General features: G+C 45.8%; 9 protein-coding genes and 2 pseudogenes across 12 annotated transcripts; 5 read left to right on the plus strand and 6 right to left on the minus strand.

Annotated features, from left to right (window-relative positions):
* Positions 1-42: 42 nt before the first annotated feature.
* LOC117187179 (protein maelstrom 2) lies at positions 43-1,856 on the plus strand. Its single transcript, XM_033389292.1, has 4 exons — positions 43-511; positions 585-734; positions 794-1,212; positions 1,278-1,856. The coding sequence occupies exons 1-4, from the start codon at positions 187-189 to the stop codon at positions 1,701-1,703; spliced, it is 1,320 nt and encodes a 439-aa protein (XP_033245183.1). The 5' UTR covers positions 43-186; the 3' UTR covers positions 1,704-1,856.
* Positions 1,731-3,334, minus strand: LOC108155297 (annotated as a pseudogene).
* A 75-nt stretch (positions 3,335-3,409) lies between these two features.
* LOC117187177 (protein maelstrom 2-like) lies at positions 3,410-5,223 on the plus strand. Its single transcript, XM_033389290.1, has 4 exons — positions 3,410-3,878; positions 3,952-4,101; positions 4,161-4,579; positions 4,645-5,223. Exons 1-4 carry the CDS (start codon positions 3,554-3,556, stop codon positions 5,068-5,070), a joined length of 1,320 nt encoding a protein of 439 aa, XP_033245181.1. The 5' UTR covers positions 3,410-3,553; the 3' UTR covers positions 5,071-5,223.
* On the minus strand, positions 5,111-6,820 carry LOC108155296. 3 transcript variants are annotated; one of them, XM_033389297.1, is made up of 5 exons: positions 6,529-6,814; positions 6,238-6,474; positions 6,037-6,177; positions 5,825-5,980; positions 5,111-5,763 (listed from the first exon to the last, which is right to left on the minus strand). In XM_033389297.1, the coding sequence occupies exons 1-5, from the start codon at positions 6,739-6,741 to the stop codon at positions 5,725-5,727; spliced, it is 786 nt and encodes a 261-aa protein (XP_033245188.1). In that variant the 5' UTR covers positions 6,742-6,814; the 3' UTR covers positions 5,111-5,724. The 3 variants fall into 3 exon arrangements, with proteins under 3 accessions (XP_033245188.1, XP_033245187.1, XP_033245189.1); XM_033389296.1 differs by having other exon boundaries at positions 5,111-5,980; XM_033389298.1 differs by lacking the exon at positions 6,238-6,474 and having other exon boundaries at positions 5,111-5,980; positions 6,529-6,820.
* Positions 6,821-6,895: 75 nt separating this feature from the next.
* Positions 6,896-8,791, plus strand: LOC117187178 (protein maelstrom 2-like). Its single transcript, XM_033389291.1, has 4 exons — positions 6,896-7,446; positions 7,520-7,669; positions 7,729-8,147; positions 8,213-8,791. The coding sequence occupies exons 1-4, from the start codon at positions 7,122-7,124 to the stop codon at positions 8,636-8,638; spliced, it is 1,320 nt and encodes a 439-aa protein (XP_033245182.1). The 5' UTR covers positions 6,896-7,121; the 3' UTR covers positions 8,639-8,791.
* Positions 8,679-10,383, minus strand: LOC117187184. 2 transcript variants are annotated; one of them, XM_033389299.1, is made up of 5 exons: positions 10,096-10,383; positions 9,805-10,041; positions 9,604-9,744; positions 9,392-9,547; positions 8,679-9,331 (listed from the first exon to the last, which is right to left on the minus strand). In XM_033389299.1, exons 1-5 carry the CDS (start codon positions 10,306-10,308, stop codon positions 9,293-9,295), a joined length of 786 nt encoding a protein of 261 aa, XP_033245190.1. In that variant the 5' UTR covers positions 10,309-10,383; the 3' UTR covers positions 8,679-9,292. The 2 variants fall into 2 exon arrangements, with proteins under 2 accessions (XP_033245190.1, XP_033245191.1); XM_033389300.1 differs by lacking the exon at positions 9,805-10,041.
* Positions 10,384-10,462: 79 nt separating this feature from the next.
* Positions 10,463-12,330, plus strand: LOC117187181 (protein maelstrom 2-like). The gene is made up of 4 exons (XM_033389295.1): positions 10,463-11,013; positions 11,087-11,236; positions 11,296-11,714; positions 11,780-12,330. The coding sequence occupies exons 1-4, from the start codon at positions 10,689-10,691 to the stop codon at positions 11,993-11,995; spliced, it is 1,110 nt and encodes a 369-aa protein (XP_033245186.1). The 5' UTR covers positions 10,463-10,688; the 3' UTR covers positions 11,996-12,330.
* On the minus strand, positions 12,174-13,811 carry LOC117187182 (annotated as a pseudogene).
* A 73-nt stretch (positions 13,812-13,884) lies between these two features.
* Positions 13,885-15,700, plus strand: LOC108155287 (protein maelstrom 2). Its single transcript, XM_017286003.2, has 4 exons — positions 13,885-14,355; positions 14,429-14,578; positions 14,638-15,056; positions 15,122-15,700. The coding sequence occupies exons 1-4, from the start codon at positions 14,031-14,033 to the stop codon at positions 15,545-15,547; spliced, it is 1,320 nt and encodes a 439-aa protein (XP_017141492.2). The 5' UTR covers positions 13,885-14,030; the 3' UTR covers positions 15,548-15,700.
* On the minus strand, positions 15,588-16,808 carry LOC108155290 (luciferin sulfotransferase). Its single transcript, XM_017286006.2, has 2 exons — positions 16,418-16,808; positions 15,588-16,358 (listed from the first exon to the last, which is right to left on the minus strand). Exons 1-2 carry the CDS (start codon positions 16,750-16,752, stop codon positions 15,743-15,745), a joined length of 951 nt encoding a protein of 316 aa, XP_017141495.1. The 5' UTR covers positions 16,753-16,808; the 3' UTR covers positions 15,588-15,742.
* A 259-nt stretch (positions 16,809-17,067) lies between these two features.
* On the minus strand, positions 17,068-20,798 carry LOC108155350. Its single transcript, XM_017286109.2, has 5 exons — positions 19,574-20,798; positions 19,221-19,369; positions 17,880-18,159; positions 17,411-17,731; positions 17,068-17,306 (listed from the first exon to the last, which is right to left on the minus strand). Exons 1-5 carry the CDS (start codon positions 20,357-20,359, stop codon positions 17,226-17,228), a joined length of 1,617 nt encoding a protein of 538 aa, XP_017141598.1. The 5' UTR covers positions 20,360-20,798; the 3' UTR covers positions 17,068-17,225.
* Between the last annotated feature and the right edge of the window lie 332 nt (positions 20,799-21,130).

The raw sequence follows: 21,130 nt of genomic DNA on the forward strand, positions 1-21,130 counted from the left end.
TTTTGTCGCAATGCGGTCACACTGTCCGATAAGCCAGATACCGATAATCTCCGTTTTTCACAGTGTCAGGTTCCCGGCTTTTTTAATTTCCAGAAATTTCGGACAAGCAACAAGCAAAAAGCTCCCGGCGTCCGATCTACCGTATTTTCCACGTCCTACACGAGCGTTCTCTCTACTAACATTGAAATGGCTCCAAAAAAGCGAAATGGGTTCATGACTTTCGTCAGAGAATGGCAGGCGAATAACCCAGTGGCTCATGGATTAAGCATTTCTGAGGCGGTGGCAAAGTGTGATCCTATATGGAAAAGCATGGGCGACCAGGAACGCGGTCCGTATAACTCGATGGCTAAGAATGCAAACGTTCTGGAGAGAGCAGCAAAGAAAGAGCATCTTAACTGTCTGGGCGGTTCCGTCGCAGAAATGGAAATTGAGAAAAACGAGGCCATAAGTGCTGAGCTTCAAATGAAGCGAAATATCGAACGCATTATTTTGACAGCAAAAAATTCTATGGGTAAGTTAGGTACTCTGTTCTGAACGAGAGCCAGTCGCCATTAACAAAACTTGTCGCTGATTTTTGCTTGCAGAGTTGGAGAATGAGGAATTTGTGTTTGTTAGCTTCAATTATTTTACCAAGGCCTTGACTGGGGATATTTACGTGCCCGCTGAGTTTTCCGCCTGCCGCTACTCTCTGAAGGGAGGCATAAGCTCTAATTACAGTACCATGATTAATCCGGGTGAGTGTTGATGTAAGACTGATGCGTTGGACCTAGTCGTAACCACAATTTATTCTCAGGCCACATCATCTACGGACAAAGTAGAGATGCGCAGGATCACTCCAAGACTACCCACAAGTTGCCCTTGCCACCGGAGGCCTTTGGCGAGACCAACATGGGGAAACTATATATTGATATCTTCAATTGGTTATCCGTCCGCAATGAAGATGAAAAATTGGACCACGATCCGGTTATTGTCTACACGACCCCAGAGCTAATGCCGGTGGTAAAGTCTTGCTTCCGTTATCTGGCATCCGAGGCCGAAATCGACAAAGATGAGCGAAAGATTATGGTGTATGATATCTACCATTTGTTCTACACCTTAAAGAAGAGTGTATTGGACGTGGCTGGGGTTACGAACGATCAGATCAATTTCCATGTGACAAACAACTTTTTTGTCAAAGACTTTTTTGAATTTACTGAAGGGATTGCGTGCGATGTAAGTTTAAAGTTTAAGATAATTCTAGTTTTTATCAATTGCTAACCATCAAATTGTATTTCTAGTACCATGAAAAAATCGATCGCTCAAAATATTGTACCAACAGTATGGTCAAGCGTTGGGGATTCACCTTTAGCGACTACATGTGTGCAGACCTGGCCATTCCACTCCAGCCTGGGAAGCACATTCCCCCTAAGGTCAAGCCAAACTACACTATTACTCCTGCGTCCTCTTCGACAAACTTTGATGAGATTTCGCTTGATTCCTATTATTCAGCGCCATCGCGAATCCAGAAGGAGATGGGATCGCGTGACTTATCACCGAGTAGCAGCCACCAGTCCGTATCAAGGGCCTACGTGCCCAGAGACCACAGTGTCTACAGAGGGGCCCTTGATAACGATGAGGAATTCCCTAGCCTAGGTGGCCGCCGCCGACAGCTCCCTGACAAAAGTCATTTCAATATGGGAGATGAAAAAAAAATTGCGCGCTAATTTGTATTATTACATTCTTGAACAGGATAGCAGGAAGCAATCAAAATTTCCTTCTGTGAAGGAATTACCATTTAATCGTATTTCAACTTAACACATATACATATATATCTAATAAAATATGTCATCTGAAGACACTAAGCTACAATAACGAAATAATGATTTGATTATTTAATGTACTAATAATAGGTGCAGGGCTCAATCGTAGTCAAATCTTAAACCAGAACGTACATGCTGCTCGCTCCGAACAAGAGCGCTTCTTCGCCAATTGCGTTTCGAACACGTTATTCCTACGTTTGGGGAAGACATGTTAAAAATATTGCTTTACTGTGCCATGTTGTAGGCGTGACTATTCAATATGACAAGCAATGACAGCGGTGGCACAACACTGATCAATGTAGCTGCCATTATGCTATCACATCCCATAGACATAATAAGAGTGAACATCCAGGCAAATGTGCTGCACTACATTTCGGTCCATCTGATGTTCAAGCTGAAGAGGATTTCGGGCTTCTACTACGCCATTCGTGGTGCACTGCTGCGGTGTACGGTTCAGACCGGGACTACCTATGCATGGATGGTGAAGTAGTAGCCAAGTCGTATTATAAACTGAAGCAGGCAAATGGAGTTGTTGGCTTTGGATGACATTGTCACATTTCAAACGAGCCCGTCCAGCATATCATCGCATTGGTTCCACTGTGGGGGATAAACCACTCTGTAAATAATATTCAACTATTTTGTGAGGACAGCCCCCACCGTAAAGGCATCCAGATCAATGAAGTGATCCAGACAGAGGTACAGACAATTCCATATGGCAGTCACAGCTTCAATCGAGTCCATGCTGAAGGCATCTCTAAGCGCATGATCATAGATCACGCTGTGGATATTCAATTCCTGATCTTATTGAAAAGATCTGCACACCGAGTTGCTTATAGACAGGCTGAAGGCTAGCATCTGGGTGGTCATTTTGTCGTCCTTCGTATAACGGAGCTGCAATGATGAGCCCAACATTTTGAATAAATCAATCATGAGTACTTTTCTAACTACCACCTCTAGATATCTGGCAAAGCCATGCACGGCGCCAAGCTGTCGCTTCCAACAGTTCTTTTGCAGCTTTTTCTCGTAGTTTTTGAGTATGTGCGCGTCCATTGATTCCCCCCACGTATCGAAGAGTGTCCTTCCCAATTTATTGGCATTTCGCAGCAAGTTACCACTCCCATCATTAAGTTGGTAAACGGTAGGAGCAGCTGTCAGCTCGCAAAGAAGCATCACAATTTGTACCCTCAGCTAAAGGGAAACAGACTGTAACTAATAGAATAAACCGCGAGGAGATCCACCCACCTCTTCGTGTCCAGCATTATTGGTCTTCTGAAGGAATTCCTGCACCAGATCGTAGAATTTCGGCAATTCGTTAGCTAGCAAGACATGATAACTTTCAAATTGCGACGGAGCCAGCTGAACGTTGTCCAGATCTTCTTTCAGCTCCGGTAGCATGTAGAACTGCACGACATCACACATGTGGGCCACCAAGGCCTCAGTTGTGTCACAGGTCATGGTAAAACCAAAAAAAAATATACAAATGGTTTGTTTATATCCACAATTTCAGCCGGCAATAAACGATAACAAATCAATTGCGTTCGTTGGTGCAACCCTATCCCAACATACATTTTTGTCGCAATGCGGTCACACTGTCCGATAAGCCAGATACCGATAATCTCCGTTTTTCACAGTGTCAGGTTCCCGGCTTTTTTAATTTCCAGAAATTTCGGACAAGCAACAAGCAAAAAGCTCCCGGCGTCCGATCTACCGTATTTTCCACGTCCTACACGAGCGTTCTCTCTACTAACATTGAAATGGCTCCAAAAAAGCGAAATGGGTTCATGACTTTCGTCAGAGAATGGCAGGCGAATAACCCAGTGGCTCATGGATTAAGCATTTCTGAGGCGGTGGCAAAGTGTGATCCTATATGGAAAAGCATGGGCGACCAGGAACGCGGTCCGTATAACTCGATGGCTAAGAATGCAAACGTTCTGGAGAGAGCAGCAAAGAAAGAGCATCTTAACTGTCTGGGCGGTTCCGTCGCAGAAATGGAAATTGAGAAAAACGAGGCCATAAGTGCTGAGCTTCAAATGAAGCGAAATATCGAACGCATTATTTTGACAGCAAAAAATTCTATGGGTAAGTTAGGTACTCTGTTCTGAACGAGAGCCAGTCGCCATTAACAAAACTTGTCGCTGATTTTTGCTTGCAGAGTTGGAGAATGAGGAATTTGTGTTTGTTAGCTTCAATTATTTTACCAAGGCCTTGACTGGGGATATTTACGTGCCCGCTGAGTTTTCCGCCTGCCGCTACTCTCTGAAGGGAGGCATAAGCTCTAATTACAGTACCATGATTAATCCGGGTGAGTGTTGATGTAAGACTGATGCGTTGGACCTAGTCGTAACCACAATTTATTCTCAGGCCACATCATCTACGGACAAAGTAGAGATGCGCAGGATCACTCCAAGACTACCCACAAGTTGCCCTTGCCACCGGAGGCCTTTGGCGAGACCAACATGGGGAAACTATATATTGATATCTTCAATTGGTTATCCGTCCGCAATGAAGATGAAAAATTGGACCACGATCCGGTTATTGTCTACACGACCCCAGAGCTAATGCCGGTGGTAAAGTCTTGCTTCCGTTATCTGGCATCCGAGGCCGAAATCGACAAAGATGAGCGAAAGATTATGGTGTATGATATCTACCATTTGTTCTACACCTTAAAGAAGAGTGTATTGGACGTGGCTGGGGTTACGAACGATCAGATCAATTTCCATGTGACAAACAACTTTTTTGTCAAAGACTTTTTTGAATTTACTGAAGGGATTGCGTGCGATGTAAGTTTAAAGTTTAAGATAATTCTAGTTTTTATCAATTGCTAACCATCAAATTGTATTTCTAGTACCATGAAAAAATCGATCGCTCAAAATATTGTACCAACAGTATGGTCAAGCGTTGGGGATTCACCTTTAGCGACTACATGTGTGCAGACCTGGCCATTCCACTCCAGCCTGGGAAGCACATTCCCCCTAAGGTCAAGCCAAACTACACTATTACTCCTGCGTCCTCTTCGACAAACTTTGATGAGATTTCGCTTGATTCCTATTATTCAGCGCCATCGCGAATCCAGAAGGAGATGGGATCGCGTGACTTATCACCGAGTAGCAGCCACCAGTCCGTATCAAGGTCCTACGTGCCCAGAGACCACAGTGTCTACAGAGGGGCCCTTGATAACGATGAGGAATTCCCTAGCCTAGGTGGCCGCCGCCGACAGCTCCCTGACAAAAGTCATTTCAATATGGGAGATGAAAAAAAAATTGCGCGCTAATTTGTATTATTACATTCTTGAACAGGATAGCAGGAAGCAATCAAAATTTCCTTCTGTGAAGGAATTACCATTTAATCGTATTTCAACTTAACACATATACATATATATCTAATAAAATATGTCATCTGAAGACACTAAGCTACAATAACGAAATAATGATTTGATTATTTAATGTACTAATAATAGGTGCAGGGCTCAATCGTAGTCAAATCTTAAACCAGAACGTACATGCTGCTCGCTCCGAACAAGAGCGCTTCTTCGCCAATTGCGTTTCGAACACGTTATTCCTACGTTTGGGGAAGACATGTTAAAAATATTGCTTTACTGTGCCATGTTGTAGGCGTGACTATTCAATATGACAAGCAATGACAGCGGTGGCACAACACTGATCAATGTAGCTGCCATTATGCTATCACATCCCATAGACATAATAAGAGTGAACATCCAGGCAAATGTGCTGCACTACATTTCGGTCCATCTGATGTTCAAGCAGAAGAGGATTTCGGGCTTCTACTACGCCATTCGTGGTGCACTGCTGCGGTGTACGGTTCAGACCGGGACTACCTATGCATGGATGGTGAAGTAGTAGCCAAGTCGTATTATAAACTGAAGCAGGCAAATGGAGTTGTTGGCTTTGGATGACATTGTCACATTTCAAACGAGCCCGTCCAGCATATCATCGCATTGGTTCCACTGTGGGGGATAAACCACTCTGTAAATAATATTCAACTATTTTGTGAGGACAGCCCCCCACCGTAAAGGCATCCAGATCAATGAAGTGATCCAGACAGAGGTACAGACAATTCCATATGGCAGTCACAGCTTCAATCGAGTCCATGCTGAAGGCATCTCTAAGCGCATGATCATAGATCACGCTGTGGATATTCAATTCCTGAATGTCCTTAAGGGCCTGCAAGTTAAACAATTAACGATCTATGGTTCTCAGAGAACAAGCATCATGCCTACGCCATGCTTCAGCATTATTGAAAAGATCTGCACACCGAGTTGCTTATAGACAAAGTCGTAGCACTCCCGCACATTGAGTCCGACCGACAGGCTGAAGGCTAGCATCTGGGTGGTCATTTTGTCGTCCTTCGTATAACGGAGCTGCAATGATGAGCCCAATATTTTGAATAAATCAATCATGAGTACTTTTCTAACTACCACCTCTAGATATCTGGCAAAGCCATGCACGGCGCCAAGCTGTCGCTTCCAACAGTTCTTTTGCAGCTTTTTCTCGTAGTTTTTGAGTATGTGCGCGTCCATTGATTCCCCCCACGTATCGGAGAGTTTCCTTCCCAATTTATTGGCATTTCGCAGCAAGTTACCACTCCCATCATTAAGTTGGTAAACGGTAGGAGCAGCTGCCAGCTCGCAAAGAAGCATCACAATTTGTACCCTCAGCTAAAGGGAAACAGACTGTAACTAATAGAATAAACCGCGAGGAGATCCACCCACCTCTTCGTGTCCAGCATTATTGGTCTTCTGAAGGAATTCCTGCACCAGATCGTAGAATTTCGGCAATTCGTTAGCTAGCAAGACATGATAACTTTCAAATTGCGACGGAGCCAGCTGAACGTTGTCCAGATCTTCTTTCAGCTCCGGTAGCATGTAGAACTGCACGACATCACACATGTGGGCCACCAAGGCCTCAGTTGTGTCACAAGTCATGGTAAAACCAAAAAAAATATACAAATGGTTTGTTTATATCCACAATTTCAGCCGGCAATAAACGATAACAAATCAATTGCGTTCGTTGGTGCAACCCTATCCCAACATACATTTTTGTCGCAATGCGGTCACACTGTCCGATAAGCCAGATACCGATAATCTCCGTTTTTCACAGTGTCAGGTTCCCGGCTTTTTTAATTTCCAGAAATTTCGGACAAGCAACAAGCAAAAAGCTATTTTTCCATAGCTTGGAACCTATCTGTTGCAACCTACCTGCGCACCTATTCGGTTAACTGTTGATTGCTGTCATACTGGCTCCCGGCGTCCGATCTACCGTATTTTCCACGTCCTACACGAGCGTTCTCTCTACTAACATTGAAATGGCTCCAAAAAAGCGAAATGGGTTCATGACTTTCGTCCGAGAATGGAGGGCGAATAACCCAGTGGCTCATGGATTAAGCTATTCTGAGGCGGTGGCAAAGTGTGATCCTATATGGAAAAGCATGGGCGACCAGGAACGCGGTCCGTATAACTCGATGGCTAAGAATGCAAACGTTCTGGAGAGAGCAGCAAAGAAAGAGCATCTTAACTGTCTGGGCGGTTCCGTCGCAGAAATGGAAATTGAGAAAAACGAGGCCATAAGTGCTGAGCTTCAAATGAAGCGAAATATCGAACGCATTATTTTGACAGCAAAAAATTCTATGGGTAAGTTAGGTACTCTGTTCTGAACGAGAGCCAGTCGCCATTAACAAAACTTGTCGCTGATTTTTGCTTGCAGAGTTGGAGAATGAGGAATTTGTGTTTGTTAGCTTCAATTATTTTACCAAGGCCTTGACTGGGGATATTTACGTGCCCGCTGAGTTTTCCGCCTGCCGCTACTCTCTGAAGGGAGGCATAAGCTCTAATTACAGTACCATGATTAATCCGGGTGAGTGTTGATGTAAGACTGATGCGTTGGACCTAGTCGTAACCACAATTTATTCTCAGGCCACATCATCTACGGACAAAGTAGAGATGCGCAGGATCACTCCAAGACTACCCACAAGTTGCCCTTGCCACCGGAGGCCTTTGGCGAGACCAACATGGGGAAACTATATATTGATATCTTCAATTGGTTATCCGTCCGCAATGAAGATGAAAAATTGGACCACGATCCGGTTATTGTCTACACGACCCCAGAGCTAATGCCGGTGGTAAAGTCTTGCTTCCGTTATCTGGCATCCGAGGCCGAAATCGACAAAGATGAGCGAAAGATTATGGTGTATGATATCTACCATTTGTTCTACACCTTAAAGAAGAGTGTATTGGACGTGGCTGGGGTTACGAACGATCAGATCAATTTCCATGTGACAAACAACTTTTTTGTCAAAGACTTTTTTGAATTTACTGAAGGGATTGCGTGCGATGTAAGTTTAAAGTTTAAGATAATTCTAGTTTTTATCAATTGCTAACCATCAAATTGTATTTCTAGTACCATGAAAAAATCGATCGCTCAAAATATTGTACCAACAGTATGGTCAAGCGTTGGGGATTCACCTTTAGCGACTACATGTGTGCAGACCTGGCCATTCCACTCCAGCCTGGGAAGCACATTCCCCCTAAGGTCAAGCCAAACTACACTATTACTCCTGCGTCCTCTTCGACAAACTTTGATGAGATTTCGCTTGATTCCTATTATTCAGCGCCATCGCGAATCCAGAAGGAGATGGGATCGCGTGACTTATCACCGAGTAGCAGCCACCAGTCCGTATCAAGGTCCTACGTGCCCAGAGACCACAGTGTCTACAGAGGGGCCCTTGATAACGATGAGGAATTCCCTAGCCTAGGTGGCCGCCGCCGACAGCTCCCTGACAAAAGTCATTTCAATATGGGAGATGAAAAAAAAATTGCGCGCTAATTTGTATTATTACATTCTTGAACAGGATAGCAGGAAGCAATCAAAATTTCCTTCTGTGAAGGAATTACCATTTAATCGTATTTCAACTTAACACATATACATATATATCTAATAAAATATGTCATCTGAAGACACTAAGCTACAATAACGAAATAATGATTTGATTATTTAATGTACTAATAATAGGTGCAGGGCTCAATCGTAGTCAAATCTTAAACCAGAACGTACATGCTGCTCGCTCCGAACAAGAGCGCTTCTTCGCCAATTGCGTTTCGAACACGTTATTCCTACGTTTGGGGAAGACATGTTAAAAATATTGCTTTACTGTGCCATGTTGTAGGCGTGACTATTCAATATGACAAGCAATGACAGCGGTGGCACAACACTGATCAATGTAGCTGCCATTATGCTATCACATCCCATAGACATAATAAGAGTGAACATCCAGGCAAATGTGCTGCACTACATTTCGGTCCATCTGATGTTCAAGCAGAAGAGGATTTCGGGCTTCTACTACGCCATTCGTGGTGCACTGCTGCGGTGTACGGTTCAGACCGGGACTACCTATGCATGGATGGTGAAGTAGTAGCCAAGTCGTGTTATAAACTGAAGCAGGCAAATGGAGTTGTTGGCTTTGGATGACATTGTCACATTTCAAACGAGCGCGTCCAGCATATCATCGCATTGGTTCCACTGTGGGGGATAAACCACTCTGTAAATAATATTCAACTATTTTGTGAGGACAGCCCCCACCGTAAAGGCATCCAGATCAATGAAGTGATCCAGACAGAGGTACAGACAATTCCATATGGCAGTCACAGCTTCAATCGAGTCCATGCTGAAGGCATCTCTAAGCGCATGATCATAGATCACGCTGTGGATATTCAATTCCTGAATGTCCTTAAGGGCCTGCAAGTTAAACAATTAACGATCTATGGTTCTCAGAGAACAAGCATCATGCCTACGCCATGCTTCAGCATTATTGAAAAGATCTGCACACCGAGTTGCTTATAGACAAAGTCGTAGCACTCCCGCACATTGAGTCCGACCGACAGGCTGAAGGCTAGCATCTGGGTGGTCATTTTGTCGTCCTTCGTATAACGGAGCTGCAATGATGAGCCCAATATTTTGAATAAATCAATCATGAGTACTTTTCTAACTACCACCTCTAGATATCTGGCAAAGCCATGCACGGCGCCAGGCTGTCGCTTCCAACAGTTCTTTTGCAGCTTTTTCTCGTAGTTTTTGAGTATGTGCGCGTCCATTGATTCCCCCCACGTATCGGAGAGTTTCCTTCCCAATTGATTGGCATTTCGCAGCAAGTTACCACTCCCATCATTAAGTTGGTAAACGGTAGGAGCAGCTGTCAGCTCGCAAAGAAGCATCACAATTTGTACCCTCAGCTAAAGGGAAACAGACTGTAACTAATAGAATAAACCGCGAGGAGATCCACCCACCTCTTCGTGTCCAGCATTATTGGTCTTCTGAAGGAATTCCTGCACCAGATCGTAGAATTTCGGCAATTCGTTAGCTAGCAAGACATGATAACTTTCAAATTGCGACGGAGCCAGCTGAACGTTGTCCAGATCTTCTTTCAGCTCCGGTAGCATGTAGAACTGCACGACATCACACATGTGGGCCACCAAGGCCTCAGTTGTGTCACAAGTCATGGTAAAACCAAAAAAAATATACAAATGGTTTGTTTATATCCACAATTTCAGCCGGCAATAAACGATAACAAATCAATTGCGTTCGTTGGTGCAACCCTATCCCAACATACATTTTTGTCGCAATGCGGTCACACTGTCCGATAAGCCAGATACCGATAATCTCCGTTTTTCACAGTGTCAGGTTCCCGGCTTTTTTAATTTCCAGAAATTTCGGACAAGCAACAAGCAAAAAGCTATTTTTCCATAGCTTGGAACCTATCTGTTGCAACCTACCTGCGCACCTATTCGGTTAACTGTTGATTGCTGTCATACTGGCTCCCGGCGTCCGATCTACCGTATTTTCCACGTCCTACACGAGCGTTCTCTCTACTAACATTGAAATGGCTCCAAAAAAGCGAAATGGGTTCATGACTTTCGTCCGAGAATGGAGGGCGAATAACCCAGTGGCTCATGGATTAAGCTATTCTGAGGCGGTGGCAAAGTGTGATCCTATATGGAAAAGCATGGGCGACCAGGAACGCGGTCCGTATAACTCGATGGCTAAGAATGCAAACGTTCTGGAGAGAGCAGCAAAGAAAGAGCATCTTAACTGTCTGGGCGGTTCCGTCGCAGAAATGGAAATTGAGAAAAACGAGGCCATAAGTGCTGAGCTTCAAATGAAGCGAAATATCGAACGCATTATTTTGACAGCAAAAAATTCTATGGGTAAGTTAGGTACTCTGTTCTGAACGAGAGCCAGTCGCCATTAACAAAACTTGTCGCTGATTTTTGCTTGCAGAGTTGGAGAATGAGGAATTTGTGTTTGTTAGCTTCAATTATTTTACCAAGGCCTTGACTGGGGATATTTACGTGCCCGCTGAGTTTTCCGCCTGCCGCTACTCTCTGAAGGGAGGCATAAGCTCTAATTACAGTACCATGATTAATCCGGGTGAGTGTTGATGTAAGACTGATGCGTTGGACCTAGTCGTAACCACAATTTATTCTCAGGCCACATCATCTACGGACAAAGTAGAGATGCGCAGGATCACTCCAAGACTACCCACAAGTTGCCCTTGCCACCGGAGGCCTTTGGCGAGACCAACATGGGGAAACTATATATTGATATCTTCAATTGGTTATCCGTCCGCAATGAAGATGAAAAATTGGACCACGATCCGGTTATTGTCTACACGACCCCAGAGCTAATGCCGGTGGTAAAGTCTTGCTTCCGTTATCTGGCATCCGAGGCCGAAATCGACAAAGATGAGCGAAAGATTATGGTGTATGATATCTACCATTTGTTCTACACCTTAAAGAAGAGTGTATTGGACGTGGCTGGGGTTACGAACGATCAGATCAATTTCCATGTGACAAACAACTTTTTTGTCAAAGACTTTTTTGAATTTACTGAAGGGATTGCGTGCGATGTAAGTTTAAAGTTTAAGATAATTCTAGTTTTTATCAATTGCTAACCATCAAATTGTATTTCTAGTACCATGAAAAAATCGATCGCTCAAAATATTGTACCAACAGTATGGTCAAGCGTTGGGGATTCACCTTTAGCGACTACATGTGTGCAGACCTGGCCATTCCACTCCAGCCTGGGAAGCACATTCCCCCTAAGGTCAAGCCAAACTACACTATTACTCCTGCGTCCTCTTCGACAAACTTTGATGAGATTTCGCTTGATTCCTATTATTCAGCGTGACTTATCACCGAGTAGCAGCCACCAGTCCGTATCAAGGTCCTACGTGCCCAGAGACCACAGTGTCTACAGAGGGGCCCTTGATAACGATGAGGAATTTCCTAGCCTAGGTGGCCGCCGCCGACAGCTCCCTGACAAAAGTCATTTCAATATGGGAGATGAAAAAAAAATTGCGCGCTAATTTGTATTATTACATTCTTGAACAGGATAGCAGGAAGCAATCAAAATTTCCTTCTGTGAAGGAATTACCATTTAATTGTATTTCAACTTAACACATATACATATATGTATATCTAATAAAATATGTCATCTGAAGACACTAAGCTACAATAACGAAATAATGATTTGATTATTTAATGTACTAATAATAGGTGCAGGGCTCAATCGTTGTCAAATCTTAAACCAGAACCACGTACATGCTGCTCGCTCCGAACAAGAGCGCTTCTTCGCCAATTGCGTTTCGAACACGTTATTCCTACGTTTGGGGAAGACATGTTAAAAATATTGCTTCACTGTGCCATGTTGTAGGCGTGACTATTCAATATGACAAGCAATGACAGCGGTGGCACAACACTGATCAATGTAGCTGCCATTATGCTATCACATCCCATAGACATAATAAGAGTGAACATCCAGGCAAATGTGCTGCACTACATTTCGGTCCATCTGATGTTCAAGCAGAAGAGGATTTCGGGCTTCTACTACGCCATTCGTGGTGCACTGCTGCGGTGTACGGTTCAGACCGGGACTACCTATGCATGGATGGTGAAGTAGTAGCCAAGTCGTGTTATAAACTGAAGCAGGCAAATGGAGTTGTTGGCTTTGGATGACATTGTCACATTTCAAACGAGCGCGTCCAGCATATCATCGCATTGGTTCCACTGTGGGGGATAAACCACTCTGTAAATAATATTCAACTATTTTGTGAGGACAGCCCCCCACCGTAAAGGCATCCAGATCAATGAAGTGATCCAGACAGAGGTACAGACAATTCCATATGGCAGTCACAGCTTCAATCGAGTCCATGCTGAAGGCATCTCTAAGCGCATGATCATAGATCACGCTGTGGATATTCAATTCCTGATCTTATTGAAAAGATCTGCACACCGAGTTGCTTATAGACAGGCTGAAGGCTAGCATCTGGGTGGTCATTTTGTCGTCCTTCGTATAACGGAGCTGCAATGATGAGCCCAACATTTTGAATAAATCAATCATGAGTACTTTTCTAACTACCACCTCTAGATATCTGGCAAAGCCATGCACGGCGCCAAGCTGTCGCTTCCAACAGTTCTTTTGCAGCTTTTTCTCGTAGTTTTTGAGTATGTGCGCGTCCATTGATTCCCCCCACGTATCGGAGAGTGTCCTTCCCAATTTATTGGCATTTCGCAGCAAGTTACCACTCCCATCATTAAGTTGGTAAACGGTAGGAGCAGCTGTCAGCTCGCAAAGAAGCATCACAATTTGTACCCTCAGCTAAAGGGAAACAGACTGTAACTAATAGAATAAACCGCGAGGAGATCCACCCACCTCTTCGTGTCCAGCATTATTGGTCTTCTGAAGGAATTCCTGCACCAGATCGTAGAATTTCGGCAATTCGTTAGCTAGCAAGACATGATAACTTTCAAATTGCGACGGAGCCAGCTGAACGTTGTCCAGATCTTCTTTCAGCTCCGGTAGCATGTAGAACTGCACGACATCACACATGTGGGCCACCAAGGCCTCAGTTGTGTCACAAGTCATGGTAAAACCAAAAAAAATATACAAATGGTTTGTTTATATCCACAATTTCAGCCGGCAATAAACGATAACAAATCAATTGCGTTCGTTGGTGCAACCCTATCCCAACATACATTTTTGTCGCAATGCGGTCACACTGTCCGATAAGCCAGATACCGATAATCTCCGTTTTTCACAGTGTCAGGTTCCCGGCTTTTTTAATTTCCAGAAATTTCGGACAAGCAACAAGCAAAAAGCTCCCGGCGTCCGATCTACCGTATTTTCCACGTCCTACACGAGCGTTCTCTCTACTAACATTGAAATGGCTCCAAAAAAGCGAAATGGGTTCATGACTTTCGTCAGAGAATGGCAGGCGAATAACCCAGTGGCTCATGGATTAAGCATTTCTGAGGCGGTGGCAAAGTGTGATCCTATATGGAAAAGCATGGGCGACCAGGAACGCGGTCCGTATAACTCGATGGCTAAGAATGCAAACGTTCTGGAGAGAGCAGCAAAGAAAGAGCATCTTAACTGTCTGGGCGGTTCCGTCGCAGAAATGGAAATTGAGAAAAACGAGGCCATAAGTGCTGAGCTTCAAATGAAGCGAAATATCGAACGCATTATTTTGACAGCAAAAAATTCTATGGGTAAGTTAGGTACTCTGTTCTGAACGAGAGCCAGTCGCCATTAACAAAACTTGTCGCTGATTTTTGCTTGCAGAGTTGGAGAATGAGGAATTTGTGTTTGTTAGCTTCAATTATTTTACCAAGGCCTTGACTGGGGATATTTACGTGCCCGCTGAGTTTTCCGCCTGCCGCTACTCTCTGAAGGGAGGCATAAGCTCTAATTACAGTACCATGATTAATCCGGGTGAGTGTTGATGTAAGACTGATGCGTTGGACCTAGTCGTAACCACAATTTATTCTCAGGCCACATCATCTACGGACAAAGTAGAGATGCGCAGGATCACTCCAAGACTACCCACAAGTTGCCCTTGCCACCGGAGGCCTTTGGCGAGACCAACATGGGGAAACTATATATTGATATCTTCAATTGGTTATCCGTCCGCAATGAAGATGAAAAATTGGACCACGATCCGGTTATTGTCTACACGACCCCAGAGCTAATGCCGGTGGTAAAGTCTTGCTTCCGTTATCTGGCATCCGAGGCCGAAATCGACAAAGATGAGCGAAAGATTATGGTGTATGATATCTACCATTTGTTCTACACCTTAAAGAAGAGTGTATTGGACGTGGCTGGGGTTACGAACGATCAGATCAATTTCCATGTGACAAACAACTTTTTTGTCAAAGACTTTTTTGAATTTACTGAAGGGATTGCGTGCGATGTAAGTTTAAAGTTTAAGATAATTCTAGTTTTTATCAATTGCTAACCATCAAATTGTATTTCTAGTACCATGAAAAAATCGATCGCTCAAAATATTGTACCAACAGTATGGTCAAGCGCTGGGGATTCACCTTTAGCGACTACATGTGTGCAGACCTGGCCATTCCACTCCAGCCTGGGAAGCACATTCCCCCTAAGGTCAAGCCAAACTACACTATTACTCCTGCGTCCTCTTCGACAAACTTTGATGAGATTTCGCTTGATTCCTATTATTCAGCGCCATCGCGAATCCAGAAGGAGATGGGATCGCGTGACTTATCACCGAGTAGCAGCCACCAGTCCGTATCAAGGGCCTACGTGCCCAGAGACCACAGTGTCTACAGAGGGGCCCTTGATAACGATGAGGAATTCCCTAGCCTAGGTGGCCGCCGCCGACAGCTCCCTGACAAAAGTCATTTCAATATGGGAGATGAAAAAAAAATTGCGCGCTAATTTGTATTATTACATTCTTGAACAGGATAGCAGGAAGCAATCAAAATTTCCTTCTGTGAAGGAATTACCATTTAATCGTATTTCAACTTAACACATATACATATATATCTAATAAAATATGTCATCTGAAGACACTAAGCTTCAATAACGAAATAATGATTTGATTATTTAATGTACTAATAATAGGTGCAGGGCTCAATCGTAGTCAAATCTTAAACCAGAACCACGTACATGCTGCTCGCTCCAAGCATCAAAACGCTCGGACATCTCCTCACTCATATGATGGCGCCAGTCGCCAATTTTCCCATTGCGTATGAATTTGGTCGAGGACGCGGGCAGCACCTTTTCCAGATTTACTGCCTTGTTTTGGCGCATTTTGTCGAACGTGAGATGCTCACAGATGCGCTTCATGCCGGTCTCGTTCAGCAGATGTGTGGCATTCAGGAAGCGGCCACAGCGACGAACCACGGCGGGAAGATCGGTTATCATGTCCTCGTATTTGATGAAGAGTACATTCTCATCGTTGCTACGCTTCCAAAAGGGCAACACATGCTTCCAGTAAGAGCCCATGGGTGTGTGGCCGCCCAGGAACAGCTCCACAAACTGTTCGAAGTCCCCACTGATACCGTGCAGCAACTTGCAGTAATGGTAGTAGGACACGCAAAGGTCCTTGGGGTTTCTCGCCGTGTACACAATCCTGGGCTTCACCGTGTCGAACTGTTCGGGCAGCAGTTGCCAGGAAAGGTGCGAGCGGGCGTAGCGGGGCCGTGGCAAATTGCGAACCAGCTCAACGGTGTTGCCAAAAGCCTGACTGCCGAGTGGAGAAAGTATTCAGGTTCATTGCGGACCCACGCCAGGGGGCATACTTACGCCACCATCTCATGATGATCTGTACTGAACAGTGCCGATAGCTCAAGGAGTGGCGACCGCATCCGAATGTCCTGCTCAGCTGCCACATAGTCCAACTCGTGACCCAGTAGCCAGACCATCTCCTGTGCCCAGGTTGACCCCGTGCGGGGATAGGATATCATCCACACGTCATCCTCGTACACGGGCAGCGATCGTATCGATTCGCCCAGCTCAACATATTTCCTGGGAATGATCAACTGATCGGGTAGCACCTCCACAAAGCAGTTCTGAGCCGGAAACACCGCATTGGTGCGCCGCACAATGTCCGCATCGAGTTCGCGATATACCAGCTGCATGGCCCAGTACTTGGATGAATCTCCGTCGACACCAAAAAGCGAACAGCGCACTAAGGCCAGCCAGCCAAGAGTGGCAAGTGCAAGTGCAAATGAGAACTGGGGGCTGGGGCTGGGTGAAACTGAAATGTGTTTTCCACAGATGAACTGGTTTTGGCTAAGAAAAGCTTCCACTAAACTAAACTGGCTGGGAAAATGCCACACAATACGGCATGCTTGTATATGGGAGGAAAAGCTTTTCTTTTTCGGTTCGTTGACTCCAAATTAATGATCATCCGACAATGATAGATGATCTCCCTCCCCGATCAAGCGCATTTGTTTACATGGTTTAAGTTTAAATGTATTTCAATCCGTAATACTATATACACACGAAATTTTGATTTCAATTACAGCTAGATCGACGTCTTAATGAGCATTCTCGCCAATGGCTCCACCTTCCTGGACACAGGCGACATCCTCCCATACTCCGGGGGCATCTACAACTCATTGTGTATGTACTCCGTGGTCACCTTGGCCTCTCCCTCGTGGAAGCCATTGCAGTCGACTGGATATTTGGCCTGTACAAGCATTTGCAGAAATAGCAGATAGAAAGCGTTAACCAGAGTTGGAGCTGAGAATGCTCCGAGGAGGGAAGATGTGGGACGGGGACGGGGACACTCACCTCGCAATTATATGGCGCATTGATTACACCGAATAGCGTCCAGAACGGTGTACCGGTTTCCGTGCTAATGAAGATGGCTGCACCCATGCTGCCGATCTTGACGATTTTCGGACTAACTCCGGCAATGAGGCCAGACGCCGTCGTCGCCTGCTTCTTGGACTGTTGCTGCTGGTTCTGCTGCTGCTGTTGCTGTTGGGATTTCTGCTTCTGCTGCTGGTCAAGAGCGGCTGCATTCAGCTGGCAGAGCACATAGCGATCGCATTGCGGCGTCTTCGAGATGTATCTGTAGGCGCGGTGTACTTTTAGCACCGGTTCGATAACCTGTTTGATGTTAGACATTTGATTCAGATTGGATTCGAACGAAACAGAAGAGAAAATCGTGGCGTAATTAATTTAATTTGTACCGACTCTAGGAGCTTAGAAGGCGAGCTAATTGCCCAGCAACCCAATTCTCATTTTTCAGACCCACCTCCAGATTGAGCGTGTCCGTTAGCTTATCGCTGATCTCCGTGGCGTTGAACTGCAGCAAGCCGCGGGCCTGGCCGAGCTTCAGCAGTTCCTTGGCATATCCCACCGCCGGCTTTACATACTGCCGCGAATCGATCTTCACGCTCAGGTGGTGCTTGGCCACGTGGTCCAGCAGGTTCGAAAGGGTCTCGCTGGGCCGGGCCGGATCGAAGTGCGTCTGCTTGGGGTAACCTTGAGACTTGAGCAGTCCGTTGAACATGATCTGTGCCGTCTGGAAGTATCTGGTGGAAAGTGGCGAAAGAAAACGCAAAAAAAATCAGCAAAATCAGACAATTGACGAGACAAACGGCGATGACGCTGCTGCCAAGTGAAAGGGTCATCGCTAGAAAGTGGAAGTAGTGCTCGTCTAAAAAAACAATGATGAGGCGTAGCAAATGAGCAGCCAAACCAAGCAGCCGAAAAAGTGGAGACGACAGCACTGAAGACTGAAGAATGAAGACTGGAGCCACTTGACCCACTTTGAAGTCATGCAAAAATGTCTGCGGGCAGAGTGTACTTTGCCTTCAACCCATTTTCTGGCTAAGCGGACGACGCTAACCGGTTTTTAGCCCGTTTTGTTGATTTGTTTGTGTTAACAATGCCATTGACTTCTGTAACTGTATCGGATCCAAAGAGAGAACCCAGAGGTGGAGCGAGACAGAGCGAGAGCCTGCGTAGAACTGGGAGTGGGATGATGGACCAGCTTTGTTGACCAGCTGGATTAGCAGGCATGTTCTAAAAGCCAAAGTCAAGGCGATAACCAGAAAGGAAGCCTAGCATTTTCGGAGCCGAAGCTCTTGATACGCTGGCGAATGCATCGTTCGTTTGGTAGTCATTCGATTTTTATAAGAATTGCCTCAGTTCCTGTGGCAGTGTGATCTAATTTGTACTTTATTTAAGCAAGAACAAGGATAAGGGCAAGCGCTTCCTTTTCTTCGCTTTACAAACATCTGGTCACAACGGGAATACCCTCTCTGTGAGGGTATCACGGAAAAAAGTGTGTCAAAAGGTAACTCGTGTGTGTGTGTGAGCGGAGGCGACTTCGAACATGCTCGATGGCAAACAGGTTGCGGCTAACGGTAACAGCAACAACAGCTGTTTAGAATCGGAGTGGAATCGCAGCAAGGTGCTAACTGCATTGAGAACCGTTAAAGAGCAAAACGTGATCCACAATTAACACGTTTTGGATCGGTTCGGATTGTATTGGTCACCACACAGTACACAGTACACAGTACATAGCCCACAGCCCACTGCCCACACCCAAATCGGGTCGGGTGCCACGTAGACGAGGTCCGAGACTCACCTGAGATAGACATCGGGATTGGCGAGATAGCTGGCCCAGTCGGCCAGGTACAGCGTTGCCGACTTGATCCAGCGCCGGCGGAAGGATTGGTTGTTCAGCGATTCGAAGAGCTTGTCGTAGTCCAGCTTTCCATCGCTGCCCTTGAAGCCCTGTGTTGGATGGGGAAGGAAAAAGGAAGAAGAATGTTTAGCAGGTAGAAAAATAGGATGTTCTGTAAGAGATTCCCCAAGTTCAGTAAAGTATTTCCATCTCTTCGGGACCGGTTGGAGTTATCTTTTTTAATTTCCACTTTATATGATCTTGAGAACATCTCTCTTTCAAAATGCACCAGACTATGTCATCTAGAGATCAACCTTCATGATTTTGTTGACGCCCGACTTCTCGTAGAGAGCATCGGCCAGTTCCGAGTTGGAGAAGTGATCCCACAGCACATGGATGTGCTCCAGGAAGGGTGGCAGCACCCAGGCATGGCTCTTGTGACGCTCCTGAGTACTCTGACCTTCGGGGCCGGCGAACGAGCTGACGGCCTGCATTACCAGGGGCAGAAGGTTCATCAGACCGTTCTCGGACTCGGGTTCTTGGGAGGCTGAACGCTTCTGGTTGTGGTGGTGGGAGGCCTGGGCCTTGTTGCCGCCACCTCCTTGGTTGTTCATGAAAGCGGAAGCCACCTGGAGAATGGTATCCAGTCCAATGCCCGACTCGGTTCCTCCGCCATTGCTACGCTTCTCGGCGGTGCCGGACTCCTCGTCATCGCCTTGAGTGAACATTTCCAGGACATTGCCAATGATGGAGGGATCGAAGCCACCGCCGCCGCCACCACCGCCATTCCCACGAGCATTGTTGGCCAGCATGCTGCCCAGACCGGACAGGATTTGCATGGCGGCTCCACCGCCGCCACCTCCTCCTCCGCCGGATTTGCCATTGGCCTGCATGAATGTGCCTATGAGAGAAGCGACGCCCGCCAGTCCAGCTCCAGCGCCACCTGCTCCTCCGCCGCCACTATTCTGGTTGGACAGCGCCTCCTGGAAGAACATGGAGGCCATGTCCAGAAGCGGATTGGACTCATCCTCGTTGGCCATTTGGCCATAGGGCTGGGCACACAGCAGCGCCGCGAAGAGCAGCACTCGTTTCACGTACATTTTGTTTGGACGGGCAGGAACTTTCACAATCACACACTTGAGATACTTTTGGGCCAATTAAGCCAACTCGGAGACCAAAACCAAGAAGAAGACGACGCGAGCGACGCTTCACTGCGCACACGGACTGCTAAATTGGATGTCTACTGGATGGTGGTTCTGCTGATTGTTGGAGATTTCTTGGAGGAGCTCGGAGCTACGAGATCAGCCAGCACAGTTTAAAACTTTCTTTCTTGTGAGGCGCTGCGCCAGTTTGTAACACTTCTTAAGTTGGAATCGTCAGTCGGTCCGGCCCTGAGGTCTGCTGGGGAACGAAGCGATTCTAGTTGGCGCTGCTGCTCTCACCTGCACTCTTCACTATCTCTCTCTCTAACTCTCTTAAGGTATATTAAATAAAAGGTATGGTAGTCCAAGAAAGCGGTCTCTAAGCCGGCTTCTTTTGGTTTCCAGCCGTACCTATACGCGTGTTCTATTAGAGCATAGTGGAAAGGTCTTACCTTTTATGTGATATGCCTTGTTCATGCCACTCTCACCTGTCAGTTCCAGTGTGTGTGTGTTCCGTTCCCTCGAACGCTCTCTCTTGCTGAATTCTGCTACGCCTGCGCATTGTCCACGTCAGGTTTCCAGAAATACCTGAGAGAGCGAGAGAGAGACTCAAAAGAAGAAGGTGGAAGAGGAAAACGACTTCTGCGCTGTTCTTTGGCTCACACTTTGTTTATGTTTGCTGCCTCTTGCTCTGCCTCTGCCTCTGACTTTACCTACTTTCTTTTTACA

Source organism: Drosophila miranda, chromosome 2 (genome assembly GCF_003369915.1).
Source record: "Drosophila miranda strain MSH22 chromosome 2, D.miranda_PacBio2.1, whole genome shotgun sequence".
Classification (NCBI taxonomy): Eukaryota; Metazoa; Arthropoda; class Insecta; order Diptera; family Drosophilidae; genus Drosophila; species Drosophila miranda.